General features: G+C 38.4%; 1 protein-coding gene across 1 annotated transcript; it reads left to right on the forward strand.

Moving 5' to 3' along the window:
• Positions 1-244: 244 nt before the first annotated feature.
• Positions 245-9721, forward strand: DYNLT3 (dynein light chain Tctex-type 3). The gene is made up of 5 exons (XM_024563675.4): positions 245-342; positions 2463-2504; positions 6727-6850; positions 7496-7573; positions 7870-9721. The coding sequence occupies exons 1-5, from the start codon at positions 313-315 to the stop codon at positions 7944-7946; spliced, it is 351 nt and encodes a 116-aa protein (XP_024419443.1). The 5' UTR covers positions 245-312; the 3' UTR covers positions 7947-9721.
• The last annotated feature ends 12470 nt before the right edge of the window (positions 9722-22191 follow it).

Consider the following 22191-nt stretch of genomic DNA (forward strand, 5'->3'; position numbering starts at 1 on the left):
TTTAGAGACACTGACACCAGGTCACACCACCTGACCCACTCTGGCACAATTCTCAGTTGTTTTTTTTTTTTTTTAACTGTTCAGTTACAGTTGTCCTGACTTTTTCCCGTGGCTCTCCCCTGCAATTGTCAGTTCTTTAACACCCTGAGCTCTGAAGGTGCTGCCGGAACGCGGCGCTGCTGACACACAAAGGCCGGTGTAACTAGGGACCTCCCTGGGACAAAAACCGGGGCGTTGTCTCCCGGGAGGCTAGTGCGCGGCCGCAGAGCTCGACCCGCCCGTGGCTCCGCCCCCCGGGAGGATCGCGCCGCAATGGAGGAGTACCACCGCCACTGCGACGAGGTACCGCCCCTTGGCCGCCTGCTAGCTATTCTCGCCCCCGTCCTCCTCTGCGCGGGTCCCTTCCGGGGGTCCCCTGGCGCCCTGCAGCCCCAACAATTGACATGCAGCGTCCTCCGAGCTTGGGTCTTCTCCTCCAGGCCAGGGATCCACCCCGCCCGTCCCTATCTCCGTCCCCCCACCTTGAGACCCAGAGGGTGGGCTGAGAGACCGGGGTGGCAGGGGAGGCCTATAGCGATTGGGGGTTGGCCGTAGGGTCTCGGCCAAGGGGTGGAAAGCCTGACTTGGGAAGCGTTGGGTAGGGATGGGGTGACAGCCACCGCCCGTCTGCAGGCAGGCCTCGGAAACTGATCTTCCCGAGTGCTGCCTCTTTCCCTTAACGTCCCTAAAGTAGGTGCCGCCGCCCTACCCCTGCGAACAAGGCCCTAGTTGCAGAGCCCTTCCAGCTTTCTGTCACTCTCGCAGGGTGGGCTGAAAGGAGGTGCTTTATGCAATATGACCCCTTGCTTACTGACTCAGACGTCCTGAAACCTCACCAGAACACCATGATGTGGGTTGTTATCTTCCTGTTACTGATGGGGACTCTGACTTTCATGCTCACTGGCCCAAAGTTAAAACTGCCAGGAATGACAGAAGCTCCATCTGAACCCAGGCCTCAGACCTCACAACAACTCTTCCTTCACATTAACCACTAGGAGGATGAGGCCTATTGGATCCCAGCATATCCTGTGACAGGCCTGCAAAGGCAAAAGAGACAAAGACATTTTCTATCCAATGGTAACCACAGGTGAATGGAACAGTGAAAAAAATAGGCAGGTAGTGGAGAGGCAGCATAAAATAATATATTATTGGATCTCTGGAAGGGGCTTCTGGTCCATCCATCTTTAGGGTGTGGGCTTCTGTAGAAGCTAAAGCCACGTTCAATTAGCTCTGTGACACAGTTAACACACGTACTTACAGATCAGTGGTAAATTATTATGTTAGAAATTCAACCACAAGTATTTCATCCTCAGGCATATCCCCCAAGTGCTAGTCTCCTGACTCCTAAGAGGGTTCTGTAGGGCACTGCTTCCTACTTATATCTAAAAAGAAACAAAATTACATGTATCATCATGGCCACCCTGTACATCCTCATTATTGGGCGACCTCCCAAATCAAAGTGAAATGGACATCCTTTAATTTGTAGACAACTTTGGAAAATAGGTGGGGAACTTACTTTAAGGCGAAATGAACATTTTAATAGGGTCAGGGCTTGTGAGCTGTTTTCATAATATTCCTAAAAATTTAGGGTATTTTTATTCCTTTATTGGGAAATTTTGTGGTGTAATTGAGGTGAAAATTACATCTATATTCAAGGTCATACTTATTGTCAGAATTGTTTTTTGAACCAATTTTAAGTTGGATAGTGGGATTTGAGGAATGCTGATGTCATAAAGCACCTAAAAACCTCTCCCTGGAAACGAATCATGTATTAACCTGAAGTATTTTGCTGTAGATTTCAATCTTATATTACATAGCCTAGTTCCCTACTCAGGGACACACACTTGGATGTCACTAATAGCTGCTTTTAACTCAGGACTCTATCACGTCACTCCAAAGGAAAGACTAACTTGCCAGACCTGTTATATAGTATTAAAGGTCATTAATTTAGAATGATCAAGTATTTCCATAATCTTTAACTCAGGAAAGCCACATTTTTGCCCAGCGTAAGTGAAGAACAAAATTGAAGTAATCTATGAAGCATTCTGTCTCACTTCACTTCAGCGATCTCCCATATACCTGATGACACATCTTTATACCCACCCCCTGCTGTTACCTGTGTACTACACTGCAATTATTCTCAGTCTAGGGTGTTCATCACAATCACCAGTAAGACACTTTAAAAAATTTAGTTGCCAAGGTTCTGCCCCAGACCGAAGTAATTAAAATCTCTGGGGAGGTAGGTGGGGAAAGCATTCTGTAATGTTAAGTGTTCAAGGTATGATTAGCCACCTCAGTAGACTGGATGCCCCTTGTCACTATGGTCTCCTGTCACTAACAGGTCAGCCTAGTGGATTCTGTTTACCACCAATAAAAGGAAGGCTTTGCTAAAAGGAGCCTTATGGTTTGTTTTCCCCCTTTAGGTTGGCTTCAATGCAGAGGAAGCCCACAATATTGTTAAAGAGGTAAGTTACGCAACTTGTTCATTTTGAAGGCTGCTGCATTGATTGCAGTTTTAAAAAGCTATGTTTTGACTTTCAGTACAAAGTTAGAGACTTTAGTATTAAAACAACATTTTAAATATTTGTTTGTTAACACTTTATTGGGGTGCTTCTATGTCTTGTTTTATGCTGCCAAGCATCCTAGGCTTACTCTGAAAGTGATGTTTAAGTATGAGTCTAGAAAACTAGTTTGCTGTTTTCTAAAATGGATGCTCTGTCTTTTGAACAAAATAATTTTTATCCTAGTATGCCAAATATTATTTTAAGTACTAATATTACAGATATATGATCTACATATAGATAACCCTATTACTGGTTATATGTAGATTATATAGAGATAATATATATGTAAATTTATATATTTATATGTGTCCTATAGAAATAAGACAAATCAAAGAAATAAGAGAATGTAGAAATATCTGCCTTTGGTCATTATATGTTTTTATAGGCCACTAGAATTGGAAAAATAATCACAACATTTTTTAGACTCTGGTATAATGGTAAATCAAAATCTTAAGAATAACATTTGAAACATCAAATCTGGCCCTCCTGTGAGGCAAATGGACAAGCAATCCTCTTTGGGAATCAGTTCTGGTAGAGGAATTAAGTCTAGTGGCATCTACACTATGGGTAAGGTATCGATGAACACTTTTAATAGTCCTGAGTCATTTTTAACTGTGCCAAATCCTAGACAAAAATGAGCTGGCCCAGAAAACAGGCTTGTTTTGGGGATATGGCTGTTGGGGCCTGTATCCTAGCTGACCCTCCCTGCCTTAAGTCTAAGCACTGAGGGACCTCATCAGCCTATCCTGAGATAGCGCCTTACCTGCCTGACTGCTCTGGAGCACAAGCTCATCCACAACTCAACCAAGGCTGGCCTTGTATAACTAGGATCAGCTTGAGGCCCAGACGGGCACCTGAAAATCCTGCCATATTTTAATAGTTCAGAAATATGGATTAGAACTATGTAGCTCAGGAATATTTAACTTTTAAAACAGAATGCAAATGTTTTCAATACCTTGACAGTACAAAAGCAAAATGAGGGCAACTGGGAGGTGGAAGAGGGGATGGAGGTCATGGGAAGGGCAAGAATGATAACCACCTCATTTTTCAAAGTGTCCATGCTCAATGGAACATGGAGAAAAGGATGCCGGGTTATGTGAGGAGCCTTTTAAATAGACCTTCTTTACTCACCTTCTGAGCCAAATGCAAAGACCAAAGAGTCACTAGAAAGAGAATATTACCTTTATTATTGGTTAAGACTGGGTTGGAGATTGGAGCTTGTTTTGCTAACCCCCTATCTGTTCAGCTCAGACCTTGGAAGAGACATCCAAGGGAAAGACGGAGCAGAGAGAAACACTTAGCCAGGCTGGTGCCTTTCATTGGTCTGAGTGAAGGAAGGAGAAACCAAATAGTTAATTCCAAGGCATTTGGGAGATTGGCTCACCCAAATGAGAATGGTGGAACAACGTTGGTCACTCACCAACCAAGTAGCTCACTCCACCTCCATGGGGAGTAATAATAAGTGTGATAAGAGGCCAGGAATGTTAAGGAAAAGTCCTGTGTGTGGAAAGAAGTGCCAGGAATGGAAAAGAAACATGCTCTAAATGGTTAAATATATTGAAGTAAAAATACTGAATTCACTATATTGAGGGAAGTGAGGAGGAAGGTGGCAGGTTATCTGATGGAACTAAATTTTCATCTCTCATAGCAGGACCTCTAGGGATGTTGTTAATAAACCATAAATCCAGAAGTGGTGGTGTAAATATTATTTTGAAATGTGAAAGTAATCCTTAGCAGAAATAAAACCAGTTGTATACTAATGGCGTTTCCTTTAGGAAATGGAACTGAGAACGGGAAAGGGTGGAGAGGGGATTCTTGCTTTCTGTGGTTTTTTAAAACATGTGCATGTGTTACTTTTATGTTTTATTAAATGAAAAAAAGCATGGTTCTTAAACTGGGATACGCATTCTGAGTGGTGGCTAGGTGGGGCTACGAGCTACTGGGTGCATTTTAGAGTGTCAGTTTAACATTTGCAAACAGGGAGTTAAGTAATATCAATAATTTAATGAAAAACACTAATGAAAAACTCTGATACATTGTGGAATCAACAGCGGACTTCACTTGAAGTTTTTGTCTGAAATAAACTACTCTAAACAAATTCAGTGTTGCCCCAGGTGACTTTTAGCTTCATGTCTATTCTCTTCCCTGCTCCTGTCTTCCTATGAACCAGCTCTTTACTACTGGGGCATTGGAAAGACTTGAGAGAGCACTATTTTAGAAGATTTCATCACTTTTTTAGATGAAAAGTTTTACACAGTTTCAGCAGGTATTTGTTTTCCTTATCTCTTTCTGATGCCCGTATTTTCTTTCCTTAGATTTCCTGCTCTGAGTCTCTATGCTAATGTTTTTCCCTCTGAGGTCTTACAGCCACTCACTTATCAGTGATATGCATATATTTTATTTATTGGCAGTAACGGAATTAGCCCCCAAATAAATTCTCAAAGAAAAAGTGAGTTGCAAATGGAATTACCGTGGAACGTAGTCTAAAGTAGATTTGATTTAGGATTCCCAGAGAGTATATCCAAGCCAGTATTAACTTCACCAGCAAACATTGACTGAGTGCTTGCTGCATGCCCACTGCCTGAGTTTGGCCCTGGGAATACAGACAGGTTAAGGACCTCATTATCTAGTGGGCCTCCTAGTTAATGCTAATTAAGAAGGCTAAATGTTAATTAATAGTAATTAGCAGGGCTATTTACAGTGGAAGTCCAGAGCCTCCTCATGTTTTCTGTTGTTTAGATAACCCAAGACAAAAAACGAGTGCTCTCCGTTTCCCATTCAGGAAAGGCCGTCCAGGGAGAGTAGGAGGCTTGCCCAAGGTCATCAGCTTGGGGATGGCAAAGACAGAATTAAAACCCTTTGGCTCTGACCTTTTGGCCACTGGCTCTCTTAACTCTGTCATATTAAAATTGAATAGTCTAGGGAAAAAAAACTTCAGCCCTGTTCTTCTCTTCAGCTCCTGTAAATTCAACTTTTATTTCTATATTACATCATTGGTGACAATTTTATACTGTCCAGCTTAACATTTCATATTAATTTGTGTCTTTATGAATTTTACTACAATTGTAGGAAATGAAAGCCACACATGGGCATGTGCTCCTGTGTGTGTTGTGTGCGTGTGTGATTAAGGTGGATTCTATAAACGAATTGAATGAGTGCTTAACTATCAGGCTGTATCACTCGAATATAAAATAACAGCAGCACAACAAGTCGAACAAAGAAAAATATTGTATGGTCTCACTTGTATGTGGAATTTTAAAAAGCTAAACTCAGAAACAGAGAATATAATGCTGAGGGCTGAGGGCTGGGGGGAATGGGGAAATGTAGATCAAAGGGTACGAACTTCCAGTTATAAGGTGAATAATTTCTGGAGATGGACTGTACAGCGTGATAACTGCAGTGAACAACACCGTATTGTATCCTTGAAAGTTGCTGAAAGCACCTCTTAATTGTTCTTAAGACACATGCAAAAATGATAACTGTGAGATGGGTATGTTATTTCTCCTTATCATGGTAATTGTTTCCCAATATACACATGTATCAAATCTTCACATTGTACACCTTAAACTTGCATGATATTATATGCCAATTATATCTCAATAAAACTGAAAAAATCAAATAAGCAGCAATAACGCTAATGATGATGCTAATATCTAACATGATTTATTGTGCTTAATCTGTGGCAGTCACTGTGTTTGAGCTCATTATCTCCCTCCATTCTCACAACAACCTAATAAGATGAGCCTCTCATATCTCTAAGCATTAGGAAAATAGGGACTTCACCCTTTTAAAATCTCTACCCCCATCATCTTTTTATGACATAACTTATCACCTTTGATTAGTCTTCCTTGGGTTACAGAATTATTAGCTGTTTTGCTAGATGAAGTTCTTTACAACAGAGGCCATGTCATATTTATCTTTATGTGACCCATAGTATCTCATAAGGTGAGATAATGCGTGTAGAAATGCTTGGAAAAATTTTAAACAAGTAGGGATACTGCTTAATACTTACCAGATGCATATTTTGTAAGGTGCTTTATTAGAGTATAAATGCATTTTGTGTTTTGAAGACATTTTGGCTGCAATTTGTGTGTAATTTGTTTAACTGTCCTCTGCCTTTTAGTGTATAGATGGGGTTTTGGGTGGTGAAGATTATGACCATACCAACATCAACCAATGGACTGCAAGCATAGTGGAACAATCCTTAGCACATTTGGTTAAGTTGGGAAAAGCTTATAAATATATTGGTAAGTATCGCTGTCCTTCCTCACAAGTTCACCCACCTTTGTCCTTGTGATTTTCTCTCAATTTAGAGAATATAAATGAATTATAGACACTGTAGTTGGGTACTAATAGGGTATAAAGGACCTCTGGCTTATTCATCCAAGGATAACATATGATAATACCTAAAAGATGGAGATCTTTTGCTATTGAAAAGCAGTTTGAGCTCCTGCCAACCATCTGTTTTCCCTTGGTACCATCACCATGTACATTCACCTCAGCTAACGTTTCCCACCAAAACCCAGTGAGCACCAATGTCTTCCTCTCAGTAGCCCCATGCCTCCTTCCATGCAGGACTGTGAAGTGCCACACAATAACTGTTTGTAAAGTGGACTATTTTCTTTGACCGAATTATCTACATAATTTGGCCCAGCAGTTCCCTGCCCTGCAGTCACCAATGGCTGTATCAGTGGGCAATGAGCAGTCTGGATCCAGGGAGCACAAATTCATGGTGGTAGATAATCAAGATGAGGGACTTTTTAATTTTTTTCAATCCATTTGCTAAATGCTTTGTTTTGTATTCTTTCTATACCTTTTAAAGCTCTGAACTCAAACACTTTGGATCTTCTCCTGTGTTTGTAAGTGTCCTCACTCTGTGACTTTATTTTTAGTGACCTGTGCAGTGGTGCAGAGGAGTGCTTACGGCTTTCACACAGCCAATTCCTGCTTTTGGGATACCACATCTGATGGTAAGAGACCTTATGCCGATTCAAACAGAATGCAACTTCTAGCGAGGGCAGACAGTGTACTTATTATCAAATGCTTATTTATCTCTAATTAAAGCCTGACAAGACTTTATCAACAGAATTGCTTTGTACCTAACTGTAACTAACAAGTATGCCTTCAGACAAATATGAAATGTGAAGATTTAATAGATTGTAGGAAATAAGATATTAAAACCTATGAAAAACGCATCCATCATTCTCTGGTAATTTCGATGTTTTTGCTGGCATTTCAAAGTCCTTTTGTGTGTCTATGTTTTCAGGTACCTGTACCGTAAGATGGGAGAACCGAACCATGAACTGCATCGTCAATGTTTTTGCCATTGCTATTGTCCTGTGACAGACTAAAAATGTTTGGCCAAAGCCATTAACTTAAGAATTTGTCAGTGTATCCTTTCTAAAAAGAATAAGTTACTTGTTAATATGCTAGATGACAAGTGTGCAATATGCTTCAAAGCGATCAACAAAAACTGAATATTATAAGCAAGCAATCTCATAGTAAGTTGGCAGAATAGTTCATATTCTGTAAATACAGAAGCATTTCAATATAGGACAAATTTAATGTCTGCAAAAAAAAAAAAAAAAAAAGCAAATACACAACCGTGGCATGACATGAAAACACAACGTTATATTTATACCAGCTTTTCTCTAAGATTATATTAAGGAAGGAGATAGGGAAATCCATTTAGATAATAAAATTCTCTTTCAGCTTCAGAGAAGTTAACAGGGATAAATACATGAACAAAAAAACACTGCAAGGATAAATCTAGAGAAAATCATTGTTAGCTAACACTTCTTAATTTTGTATGCTTTCTCCTCAGTTTTACGTATGACTTAGTAGAAACTAATTGTTTATTTTTTCTCTCACCTAATATTGCAATAGCAACTACTGTTAACTTGTTTACATTTCCTGAGAACTGTTAAAACAGTTTTTAAAATTTCAAAATCTTGGATTAACATTTGAGGTTGAATTAAATCTGGTAAGCTTGAATTCCCTTTAAGCAAAATGAGTTGCAATGTATGTTGAGAAGTGTCTGACTAACAGTTGCCTTACAATTCACACATTCCGTGTATAACAAACATTATCGAATGCCTGTTATGAGCATATTTCTCTGCTAGTCATTATAGTTACCAATCTGCTGCTCAAACTCTAAGTTTCTTTTGGCACCTGTTCAGTTGGATAATTAACATTTATGTTTGGAGGAAAAAAAAAAGTCGTTTTACAGGAGAGAGGAAAAGTGAATCTTGTCATCCATGTAGAAGTAAGCAAAGTAAAAAGCACTTATTGCTGACAGAGTATCATAGCTGTAATTTTAAGAATTGCTCCTAACAAGCAAAAAATACATAAAATATGCAGCTCTTAGCTGAAGGCCTTATTTGCAGTGTAACTGTACAAGTACTAAATTTTATCATTGCTTTAGTTACAACCATCGGTAAATCATTTTAAATACTTACGTGGGGTTCAAATTAATTGGAATGAAGTAGAAATTAAAACTATACAATCATTAGCAGGTCATTGAAAATCTCAGGGCTTATAAAATGTAGTTAAGTTTATTTAAAAAATAAAAGATGAAAAATTAAGGTACACAGCGGGCCACCAAATGCAAAGTCAATCTGCTATTTAACCTTAAAAACGAAATCAAGTTTGTTCACTTGAACTTTGTTCAAGTTCATAACACTAATACATATAGGGAGTGGAACCATGATTTATTGAATTTGGGGGGAAAGAAAAGCTTGATATCAATACTGACAATATTAAGGGAGTATTCTTGTAGGAATACTATGTGCGTGTTTGATATTTTGCTAAGCAACAGTAATTGTTCAATGTTTAAGAAGAATATTGAGAAAATATAAGGGTAGAGTTTAAGGCAGCGATCTACATTTTTGACCTGTGGGAAATTCTCACAGGCATTACCTTCATGTTAGTTTATGCAACCAGCTTTTGTGCCCTTGAAGATTATAATAGTGACCAAAATATCTGTGCAGTTAAGACTCGTTTTGATTATTGTTATTGAAGCCTGATCTTAAAAGAATAATAATCAAAAATACCTCGTGAACTTGCTATCTGCTCTGTTTCTAGTTATAGTATAATAAAGATTATCTTCCTATGCTGTACTTTTGCTTCCGGGTGATCATTGAATAGTTAAAGAAATGGCATTGTGCTTACTCTAAAGAATTTTAAATAGAGGGAATGAGAAAGAGCAATGAATGTCAGAGCCATAGATACGTTGTACAGGATAAATACTATTAAAATAGCAACCCAAATCCAGGATTCACCATTACAACATAATTAATAGCTTCTATTTTATGTCCTTTATTTTATGATTTTAATACAAAATTTCGTTTTTAAATAGTCAGCGTAAAAATATACGCTGTAGCTATTTATTCACTTTTAATGACTATTTTTTGGCAAGGAATTGTGTCCTGTTTGTCAACTTGCAATTGAGTTGTTGTGTTTCTTTTAAATTAATGACTTCAAGTATATCAAATTAGGGTATTCAAATGTAAGTACTAACTTAGATTTTTGTAAAGCTGTAATTTTATATTTGTAAAGTACCAGTGTGCTACCCTAAATGATGGCAACATCTCATTACATTTTCTTTAGTAAGAAGTACTTTTGCTCTTCTTTCCAAGTTGGGTGTTATCTAATTATGAGTCACTGAAAGCATTTGCACCACCTACATTCACCAGCACTTTTTAAAACTAATCTTATGATGCCACAGATTATATTTTCAAAGTTTGAGCGAAAAAAAAACCTGTCTGCCCTTAATAACAGCTTTTTAAAAGTGGGAGAAACATGTGTGACATTTTATGGCAAAGAAACTAGGTCTTTCATATAGCGAACCCCAAAGCAAAGCTCGAGAGATGAATTGAAAATTTTACTCCGTGTGCTAGAATCTCCCCAAGGGGAACTGTTTTATAACCCAGAAAGTGGGGCTATATTTGTGGCTTAAGAGGCTTGTAGTTTCAATGTCTAGTAACAGTAATATTGACCTTTGTGTGTTTATTAAGTTCCCTATAAAAGGATCTTAGCATTCAGCCCTTACAAGATTTAGATGGCCACCATCAATGTATGTACATTAATTTTAGTGATCCAGGAAATTCCAGCCCACCTTGTCTAATAGCAAGCCCTGTATTTCTCACTGTGGTCCCACTCCATGTCATTCCATGTCATCCTTGGATATAGGTAGGTTATATTGACAATGCACACCTAATTAGAAATGGCCTCTAATTGTTTCATGAAGAGTATCTTTTCCCAAAATGCTTTCTAAGGGTCTCAGGGGCAAAGCTAGAACTCTGTACAGGCATTTGCAGCGCCATTGATACGGTATGTTTCCTCCTGGAGGACACAAAATGTAGGCAGTTACCCATTCTGGGACCTTTTAAAGGAAAGGTCATATGGGGAAGTTTCTTTGCAGCTATGCCTGACGAGACCAGGGAATTTGATGACTGAATTTATCCAGGACTATAAATTCTTATTGTTTCATTCCAAAATACATACTTTTTATTTTACTGAATGCTTCCTCTTTTTAGATACATTTTAAGTATGCCAGCTTCTAACTTGAGATATTTCAATCTGGGTTTCTCAGGGCAGAGTTTTATATCAGGCAGTATTATTACTTAATGAAAGTTCTCTCTCGACTCATTTTCATTCCCTGTGATGCCTTATGGAGAAAATCTCCATGAAATTTATTAGATTGTGGCATATACTGACTGAGCTTTCTTTGATCTTTAACTTTATAGGCTAAGAATTTGGGATAAAGTGCAGGAGCTAACAAAGGCTTTCATAGTTAATGCTCATGCAGAGTAATACCCAAAATGACTAGGATTAGAATAATGGTTTGTTAATAATGAGATTAAAGCAAACTCCTTCTGTAAAGGGTCAAATCATAAATATTTGAGACCTTGCAGGCCTTTGCAACTACTCAGGTATGCTGTCCTACTGTGAAAGCAGCCACAGATAATAAATAAATGAATGGGTATGACAATAAAACTTTATTTGAAAAACAGGTGACAGGCTGGCCAGAGCTCACCCACCCCTGCATTACAGTGAGGATTGTTTCCTAGCCACTTAAAAAATTATATCTTAATCTGAGAACTTTTTTTCTTGTTACCATTGTCAGTTATAAACAGTGGAACACAAAGCCCTTTTATATACTATGTTTTTATTATCTTGGACCCAGAGGGACTTTATCAATAAACCAAATCTGTAGTGTAGTTTAAAAAGAGAAGGGCTACAAGTCAACTTTTTCAAACTAAAGTATTCATTTTTTGATATGTACCACCTAACTTTTCACTAGTTTGCAGGTAATTTTAACCTTATTTTACTGGAGTTCACTTTACAACCCTGTTTTTAAATACATTATCATAAAAAAGTTCAGCATTTTGTGTTTTATTGATATTTGCTTGGTTTTTGTGGCTAAAAATGGGTGTCTAGTCCACCTAGAGAATCTTTCATGCATACTGATCATGACGGTTATGGCCCATTCAATGTGTACTGTTAGCAGAAATTACACACACACGACACTAATTTGCACAGCCCACAGATGAAATAACCCTACCCCACAGTTTGGGGGAGTAGATGTTCTTTACCCAGGAATGGCTATGAATTACACTAGGCATGAACACCTCACTCAGTGAGGGTTTATCTACAGACTGACTTTTAATCCAGATGGTGGTTGGGGTAAATTAACTAAGGTAAAGAAAAGTACTTCACTCTGAATTTTGTATCAGTAGATAAGAACATGAGTCAAGAGGAAAGGGGAGCAGATGAAGAGAAAAGCAGAGGTCTTGCCCAGGATTGATCTCAGTTTTCTTATTGGCTGAACTGTCACTGCAGTTGCCCTCTTCTCTCTCTACCACCTTCCAATTCAGGGAAGACAGATCGAACTCCAGTACCAGCAACAGCAGCCGCAGTGCTGAGAATGGCAACTGTGGCACAGAGAGTGGTGTATTAGGCAGGGAGCAGGCTGATGGAAATGGTCAGGCAGACAGCTTAGAATCGCCAGCATAGGGTAATAAAAAACAGAATAAGACCCTGAACATAAATGTTAATGAACAGCCTTATTAGTAATAACAAAAACCTAGAAACCATTTAGATGTCCCTCAGTGTCTGAATGGTTAAACAAAGTGGTGCATGCATGACATGGTACTCAGAAAAAAGGAACAAATTATTGACACACACAAGAACTTGCGTGAGTCTCCAAAGAGTTATGCTGAGGAAAAGAAAAGAAAAGCCAATCCTAAAAGAATACATACTGTTTGGCTCCATCTATATAACATTTTTGAAACTTTTTTAAATGGAGAATAGATTGGTAGGTGCCAGAGATTAGAAAGTGGAAGGGAGGGGAAGAGGAAGGCAGGGAAGTGGGTGTGAGTATAAAAGGCGAACACGAGGAATTCTTGTGGTGTGGGATCTATTCGTTATCTTGGCTGTGATAGTGGATACACAAAGCTACACATTATAAAATTGTGTTGAACTAAGTACAAATGAGTACAAGCAAAATTGGGGGGAAAAGAATAAGGTCCGTGGATTTATCAATGTCAATATCCTAGTTGTGATATTGTGCTATAGGTTTGCAAAATGCTACCAGTAGGAGAATCTGGGAAGAGCATACGGGGATCTCTCTGTATTATTTGTTACACCTGCATATGAATCTATAATTATATATAAAATTTGAAATTAAAAGTGAAGATGAAATTAAGACAATTTCAAACTAAAATAAACATAAAAGTAGATCAGGTTTTGGTTGATTTCATTGTCTTTAAATTCTCTACAAGCAGTGCTTCTGCTTACTGCTGCAGCCAGGAGAGACCACTCCCAGCACTCCCAGTAATACAGCCCTGCATACTGACCAAGCTCCTCTGTAATCGTCCAGTCTCTTAATCTGGAAAACCCTGTGTGTTGACTCTCTTAAATTTGAGCTCCTGAATGATTCATTTTAGCAAGTCTAGAGTTACGCTTAGACCAGAAAAGTGTTAGCTTTGCCTGACATTTATCAGAGATATTGGTAGGTGGCTAAATATTTCAACAAAAATGAGGGTACTCTGTTTTTACATACTACATTTGATTAATTCATTTATCAGTTGGACATTTGGATTATTTACATTTTTTGCTACTATGAAAAATGTTGCCATGAACATGTGTGAACAAGCTTTTGTGTGGACATGTTTTCATTTCTCTTGGGTGTATGCCTGGGAATGTAACTGCGGAGTCAAATGGTAAGAAGGTGAGGTGAGTATTGAATGCTGGTAAGCAACCGACAGTGAACTCTGCCCTTCCACAAAGAAATAGTCTGTCATATCATTATTGAGATATATGGCCTTCTTGATCTCATATGTAGAATCTAAAGAATAAAATAAATGAGCAAAAATCCCAGACTCATAGATATAAAGAACAAATTGATGGCTACCAGATGGGAGGGGGAGAGGGAGATGGATGAAAAAGGTGCATGGGATTAAGAAGTACAATCTGCCAGTGATAAAATTAGTGATGGAGATGTAAAGCATAGCATAAATAATATGGGCAATAATGTCATAATAACTATGTGTGGTGCCACATGGATACTAGACTTATTGTGGTGATCACTTCATAAGGCATATACGTGTCTAATAACTATGTAAACTAATAACTATTAGTTTACATAGTTATTAGTTTACATCTGAAACTAATATTGTACATCAACGATAATTGAAAAATAAATTTAAAAATCAATAAAAAAATAATTTAAGAAGAGAGAAAACAATTGAGACACTTCAAGATAGCAAGCTTCTCTCCCATGTAGAAATATACAATGTATACATTCATACATAGCTAAAGAGATCGTGTTCCAGCCCTTAAGAAACACAAAAATCATATACAGTGGGCCTGCTTTTTTTTGTCATGATCAGGATACCATACCTGCCCAGTTTTTTATTTATATAATGATGTTTATTTGTGTGTATGCATGTGCATGTTATGTATACACATGTGCGCATGTGCTGCATAGAGCTTGCAACAGAGTTTGTTCTGGATGATTGTCTTAAACCACAATTACTGTGGAAATAGGAGGGAAATGTGTAATGAAAGAGAGAAGGGAGACAACCAGAGAGCAAAAACTAAGGATGCCGTAGAGTTTGGTTTCTCATTTGTTGAGCTGAATAATGTTTGTTGAGGTATCTAAAGCACAGGGAGCGCTACCCACTGGGATCAGCTTCACCTCTCTGCTGCCAGCGGTGGAATTTGACTAGGAGTGAGAAGGCTTACTTTTTAGTCCTGGCTCTACATCCAGTTGGCTAGGTGATCTCGAAGGAATCATTTTACCTTTCTATTTAATGCTGCTATAGTTCTCACTCAGTTCCTTGTAGTCTTTGCTGAGTTTCTTGAGCATCATCCTTAGAGCCATGTTTTTGAATTCTATGTCTGATGGATTGCTTGCCTCAATTTCATTTAGCTCTTTTAGTGGGGAGTCTTCCATTCCTTTCGATTGCAGGTTCTTTCTTAGTCTCCCCATTTTAAGTGAGTCTTTTTGTTGGTTTCTGCAATTCCTGATGCTCTTCTTTGCTAGCTGTCTTTGTAGGATGAAAATCTATGGTAGGAGTTCTGTGGGACTCAGTGGTGTGGTCTCTTTTATCTCCTTGTGTGGATGCTCTAGGGTTGTCCTTTGTTCAGTTTATGTGGGCTCTCATTGTACTTGGACTATTAAGCTGTACTTTATTTGTGTATAAAATGATGGGGGCACATTAGGTTCTTTTTAACTTTAATATCATGGAGTAAAAATATCTAAACCAAGAGTCTATCCATGTAACAGATATATGAAGCCAAGTTAACCCTCTCATCTGTTCAGGAGCTTCTCTGGTATGTTTTCCTCATAATATATGTTATAGGGATTTGCAGAGCTAAAATGGGATGAGCAGAGAAATATAGTGCTTAAGACAAGCAAGGAAGCAGGTTCAACCAGGAAACTTGCCTGACACTGACCATGATCCTGAATCCAGGAAGACAGAATGAGAGTGATCAGCAGCTGAAGCCAGAAGTCTTTGTAACATTGGGTCATAAGTCAGTATACATGACATATCTTATGAGAAAGACAAATTTGACTTATGACATTTGCAAATTTGTTGACTTTTTGTTCTTAAGGGTTTAGGGTAGTATCAGAGGAGGGGCTTCAGAACCATCTTCTGTTATGCTGCCATTTTGGTCATGTCTCCCAAGCATCATCCACAGAGCACCTACAGTAAGGCAACATGGAGTGCTAGCTAAAATGAAAATGCCCAGGCTCTGTCCTTGATGCTCTAAATCAGAGTTAGGAGGTAAGGTGGGAGACTTCGAAGTCTCCATTTTTGGCATTCTCCTATGGTAATTCCTATGCATGCTAAAGTTCAGGGAAGCATTATCTGGGAGTCAACTGTGGTCAGGACACATTTTAGAGATAAGCTCTCCAGCCACACAATCCCAGAAATAAGAAATGTATTGTTAAGCAGAAGTAAGAAGTACACAGTGAGGGATCCACGGAGGGTGTAGATGCCTCCAGCAAATGAAGGTCTGAGTGGAAAAGTTAGGGATGCACAGACTCATAGAATAGAAGGGAGTGGAGTGAAACAGGCTCATTATAAAGTCATGGAATCCTAAATTGGAGAGGGGATTTTGAGGTTGCCTATACCAACCTCCCAGCCACAACAGAAATCCTTTCTTCAAACACATTTGGCAGATGCTTATGACAGGAAGTTGTCTAAGACCTGGATTAGGGGCTGTGTATTAAGTCCAAACTGAGTTGTATCAGATGAGTATCTGCCATTCAACTGCTCCCCTTTGATGCTAAAGTCACATGAATAAGGATGCATGGCCAGGTTTCACGGGGGAAAAGTTTGGGAAATCTTTTATCCCAAGCAAACACACACATTCACACACAGTTATGGTTGCTACAGGCTTTGAGAGCTATATATAACCTTGACATTTTTGTTTTGCCTTCTCTTCTTCAAGGAATGTATCTCTTTGTGCAGTTTAGCTGTGCTGCCACAAGGGGGCAGAAGGATGCTAGTGTTTGGGTACTGAAGTGTAAACTTCCAGTTTGCTCTCCCTTAGATTCAAAGGATGGCTTTATGCCTAGCTTTTATCCCTTACCCATGATGTATAGTTGTAGATCTCCAGCTTTTCCTATAAAACATATCCATTTGTTAAAAATAGTTAAAATCATTCAAAGTAAACCTATTGTACTGGAATCCACATTTCCCAAGACTCTAAGTATTAGTGGGAGAAATAGCAGCCATCTGGCTTGTAGCAACTCTTCCTCGGAGAAATCAGCAGCATTCCAAATCCTGCCGTTTCATTTGAAGTCTTCCAGCTCTGTCTCATTTGTATCCCTCAGTGGCCCTTCCAGGCCACCTCTTGCCAAACTCCCATCCCGCACTTACTGTCTTTCCCTGATCTCTTCCCCCACAAAACACAGGCTGAGGTCAGTGATTCACACTGTAAATATTTACTTAGTGTTCACTATGTGCCAGACACTGTTCCAGGCTCTGGGGACAAATGAACAAAACTCCTCCCTTATGGAGCTTACACTCTAGTGGAGAGGCAGACAGACAATAAACAAGAATGTCCAGATGGTAATGTGTTACATAGAAGTAATAATAAACAAGAACAAATGCAGGGGGGCGTGATTCAAGAAAGGGACAGTGGCAGGGCTGCTGTTTTAGATGGGACTGTCAGAGCAGGCCTCTCTAATAAAGGTGATTTTTCAGCTGAGATCTGAAGGATGTGATGGAGTAAGTGAAACAGATGTGTGAGAGAAGATGTATTCCTGGCAGATGGAACCATAAGTGTAAAACTCTTGAGGTGAAACCAATCTTGGTATGTCTGAGGGACAGCAAAGCAGCCAGTATGGGTGGAGCTGAGTGAGAAAGGGAGAAAGTCATGGGAAATAAGACCAAATAATAACAGGGGACTTGATCATCTAGGGCCATTTCTGGGTGAGATGATGTAGCATTGATAGTTTTGAGCTAAGGAGTGATGTGATAAATGTGGCTGCTGTGTTGAGAGTAGACTGTAGATTGGCAGGGATGAAAGCAAACAGCCCAGTTAGAAGGCCATTGTAATAGTGCAGGGGAGAGGTGATGGTAGCTCACAATGGGATAGCAGTGGAGGTGACAAGAAGCAGTGGAGGTCAGATTCTGGAAATGTTTTAAAGGTAAAGTTGACAGGATTTGATATAGTGAATTGTATTCAGTATGTGAGAGAAAAAGCAGACAAGGACAGACTAAGGTTTTGGAGTTTCCGTTTACTGGAACTGGAAAAATTATGGGGTAGGTGATGAACTAAGAATAAAATTGGAGTGTGGGGTCCTTCAAAGTCAAGTGAAGAAAGTTTTACAAGGAGGAGGGTGTGATCAACTGTGTCACACACTAATGAGGTGAATGGCATCCCTTCTGACTGCAGCTATGGCTACAGATGTTGCCTACCTCACAGTCTTGCTGACATCAGTGGACTTCTCTGACATGTCCAACATTTGCTGGGTTGGGAGATAGTCCTCCTTTCCCAAGTGTTAGGAGACAATTTTACTAATGAGGTGTTGGCTGTTAACTGGGAATTGACTGGTTTTCAAGTAGAAATTACAGTAACTCCTGGGTATCAACTAACATTCCTGGACTTAAACTTAATGCTGTGGCAGGATTGGAGAACTTTGGGGTTGTCAATCTTACGCAAGAGCTGAATGCATTTTGCATACAAAAGGGACCATTATCTAGTGCCATTCTCCAAAAGTGTCCGGTATTACTTGTAAACACATGGCATGATGGCACTTTCCAGGCCCCTTGGTATTAGGCATAGTATCAAAAAGTGAAGAAGTGAAGTCAAAGAAGTAAACACAGTCCCTTTTAAGTCACATTAAAAACTCAGGGGCCTATCCCAAACCAGTAGAAAGCCTTGACAAGTTTTTAAAAGGCAGATGACATAACATGGACTGCCTGGAATTGCATTTCCCACCAAAACTTAGAATAGGCAAATGCTTTCAAAACAATATTTATGCACAAATCTGATCATATGAAATCTGACCAAAATATTCAGAAAATAACATAACATGAAGCATAACATAATATACAGTAGAACTGAAAATTCCCTTTCACCTAACACCAAATTCCCTCTTGGTTCCCCAGATTACCATATCGATATTGGGTGTACACCTTTCCAGAGTTTTCCCATGCACTTAAACACACAGGCACACATACATACACACATGGCTTTTTTTCCATTCAGGAGTGTCCAACCCACAGCCCGTGGGCCACATGTGGCCCAGGAGGGCTATGAATGCGGCCCAACACAAAATTGTAAATTTACTTAAAACCTTTTTTTTTTGGCTCATCAATTCTCGTTAGTGTTTGTGTATTTAATGTTTGTCCCAGACAACTCTTGTTCTTCCAGTGTGGTCCAGAGACACCAAAAGTTTGGACACCCCTGCATGAGATCCCACATATAGATCTAACTGTATGACTGTAATAAAAGTATTTTAGTGTGTGGAAGCACCATAATTTTTATTATTTTTCTTTTTTTAAGATTTTTTTTATTTTTAGAGAGGGGAAGGGAAGGAGAAAGAGAGAGAGAGAGACATCAATGTGTGGTTGCTTCTCGAGTGCCCCTTACTGGGTACCTGGCCCACAACCCAGGCATGTGCCCTGACTGGGAATCAAACCAGCAACCCTTTGGTTCACAGGCTGGCACTCAATCCACTGAGTCACACCAGCCAGGTGGATGCAATATAATTTCTTACTGAAGGACAATTAGAATATTTCCAGTACTGCCTAAATATCCTTGTATACATCTAGTGTAGTTGTAAAGTCAGTTTTCAGACTGAAGTGTACATGACGTATGACTCTTTTTACTTAAAAGTATGTATGACTATCATGCTAAGTGAAATAACCCAGTTGACAAAAGGCAAATACCATATGATCTCACTTATAAGAGGAATCTAATGAACAAAATAAACTAAGGAGCAAAACAGAACCACAGGCATGGAAACAGAAAGTGACCAGAAGGGAGGGGGAGGGGCATGATGGTGGAAAGAAGAGGAAGGGATTAGTCAAACAACATGTATGAATGACCCATGAACATGGACAACAGTGTGGGAATTGACTGTAGGAGAAGAGGGTGGGATGGGCATGGAGGGCAAATGGGGATAAATTGGGACAATGGTAATAAAATAAACAAGAATTTTAAAAAATAATTAAAAAGTATGTATGACTCTAACAAAACTTAATTTCTCTTTTAAGCCCTTTCTATCAATAGAAATAAATCTAATTAGTCTTTTTAGGATTATGGCTTTACTGCCACCTATGGAATTTGGGTCACAGTTCCAGAATCTTATACAAGCCCAGAGGGCTGGAGCATTTGGACATTGTTTCATCTGTCCATTTTCCCATCAGATCTGCTGTTTCTCAACTATTTCTGTGCCACACATGGGTATGTGAAATTATTTTTATGAAATTTCCCATGGGCATATCTATATATACAGATGGCATAGCTTTTTCCTCCCTCAGGTCTTAATAATTTGTCCCTTCTGTTGTGCCTTTAATTTTATATTCTTAAGGTTGTTAACTTTGCATTCTATTTTTAAAAATGATTTATTTTTCAATTACAGTTGATGTACAATAATTACATTCTCTTTTTTAAGTGTAGCTCATTTTTGGTGGTTTACCTATTATTAATTCTAAAACTAGAAAACTAATAAATTGCATTTACATTGTTATAACTTTATATTATTATGTCATATAATAATATATAGTAATTTATATTTTTTAACTTTGAGCTGAGTTGTTTCAAGTTTATTTTTCCTTCTCTATGTATCTAATGTCATGACTATACCACTAAAGAATATTCCTAGAGACATTTTTTTAAACTCCCATCACATGATTTTACCATGACCTCAAGAAGCTCAACTCTCTATCACTTGAGTTATTTATTCAAGTTCCTTTATTTCCTGGAAATCTTTCTAGAACACTCCTTTCTCCCACTTCTATCTGCAATAGCTGCCCAGCTTGAAATACTGTACAGCCATTATCCTGGAACATTCTATCTCTGGTCTCCTGGGTTAAGGCTGTTGCTTTGGAAATGTTTCCTGATTCATTTCAGATTACTTCCTCATTTTAAAAAAATACATCCTCGAGTGATTTTTCAAGAGTTGTGGGAGATTAGTTTTAGTGTATCTAAATATCTGGAAATGTCTGAGAGTTCCAGTTGCTCCATGTCCTCACCAACAACATTACTTGTGAATTTGAGCTGTATTGCTGGATGAGGTAGCAGTGCCTTGTGATATTAATTTGCATTTTCCTGATGGCTAGTGACATTGAGAATTTTTCATGTTTATTGACAATTTAGATATGTTTTGTTGTGAACTTACTGTTCAGATGTTTTAAAGATTTTCAAAATTTTTGCCTCTTTGTTATAGATCCATACAAGGTCTGTATATATTTAGAATATGACTCTTTTATGGATATATATATTATAAATACCCTCTTCCAGTCTGTGACTTGTCTTTTCACTTTCTTAATAATATTTTTTGGTGAACAGAGGTTTCTAATTTTATAAAGTCCTCTTTAGCTTTTTTCTTTTATGGTTAGTGTTCATTTTATACTGCCTTGAAATCTTTGCCTACCTCCAAAATCATAAAACAGTGTATGTTTTATTCTAGAAGTTATGTTTGTTACCTTTTCCATTTAGGTCACTTAGGTGTATGCTAATTTCTGATTTTGAGGTGTGGTGTGAGGTAGAGAGATCAAGGTTTGTATTATGACATATGGATCTATAATTGTTTCAGGACCATTTACAGAAAAACCATCCTTTTCCTCAACTTAATTGCAATGGCACGTTTGATATAAATCAAGTTAATATATATATAATCCTGATTAAGCTCATATAAAATCTTGATAATCACTTCAGGTCAGTTCACCATCTTTTTTTATTGTTGACACTGTTACATATGTCCCCCATTTCCCTTCTGCCCCCTTCCACCTAATTTCTAATCTTGAATTAGAAATGTCTGAATTTTTATTACCTAGCTGAATCTCTCTTTTCCATGTGACTTGTGGGTTTCATGACTGTTAAGCAGGGCTATGTTTTTTTCTAAATGTTAGGCATGTTTTGGATTCACTTGGCCAGTTTAATCTCTACTTAGACAAGAGCTCATAGTTTTCTGTTGACTCAAGCAATCAACACCACCTGCAACAGACCTTTATCCCGCAGGCAGGTCAGAACTTCCTCATTTCTTAAAATAACTGTGTTTTCAAATACCATTAAGAAAGCAGAACATTTAAAAATTATTAGCAGACTCTATATTTTTCATTGACCATATTTAAGGAATTGTTTTTAGAAGAATAAAACTTTATTTTTCTTCTTTTAATGCCTTAAATATCATGTAATTTTTATTCCCCCTCCCTGTTTTAAAAGCAATCTAAATCTGTATATTTATCTTTAATTTGTAAACAAATTTTACTTCTTTATGCACAATCTACACAAGTTCTCTTTTCCTCCCAAATTGTGGACATTCCTGTGCTGGAAATGGGCATACTAATTATGCAAAACTTACAAAAATTAGACATAACTAATAATACAAAAACTT

The sequence above is a fragment of the Desmodus rotundus genome, chromosome X, assembly GCF_022682495.2.
Source record: "Desmodus rotundus isolate HL8 chromosome X, HLdesRot8A.1, whole genome shotgun sequence".
NCBI lineage: Eukaryota > Metazoa > Chordata > Mammalia > Chiroptera > Phyllostomidae > Desmodus > Desmodus rotundus.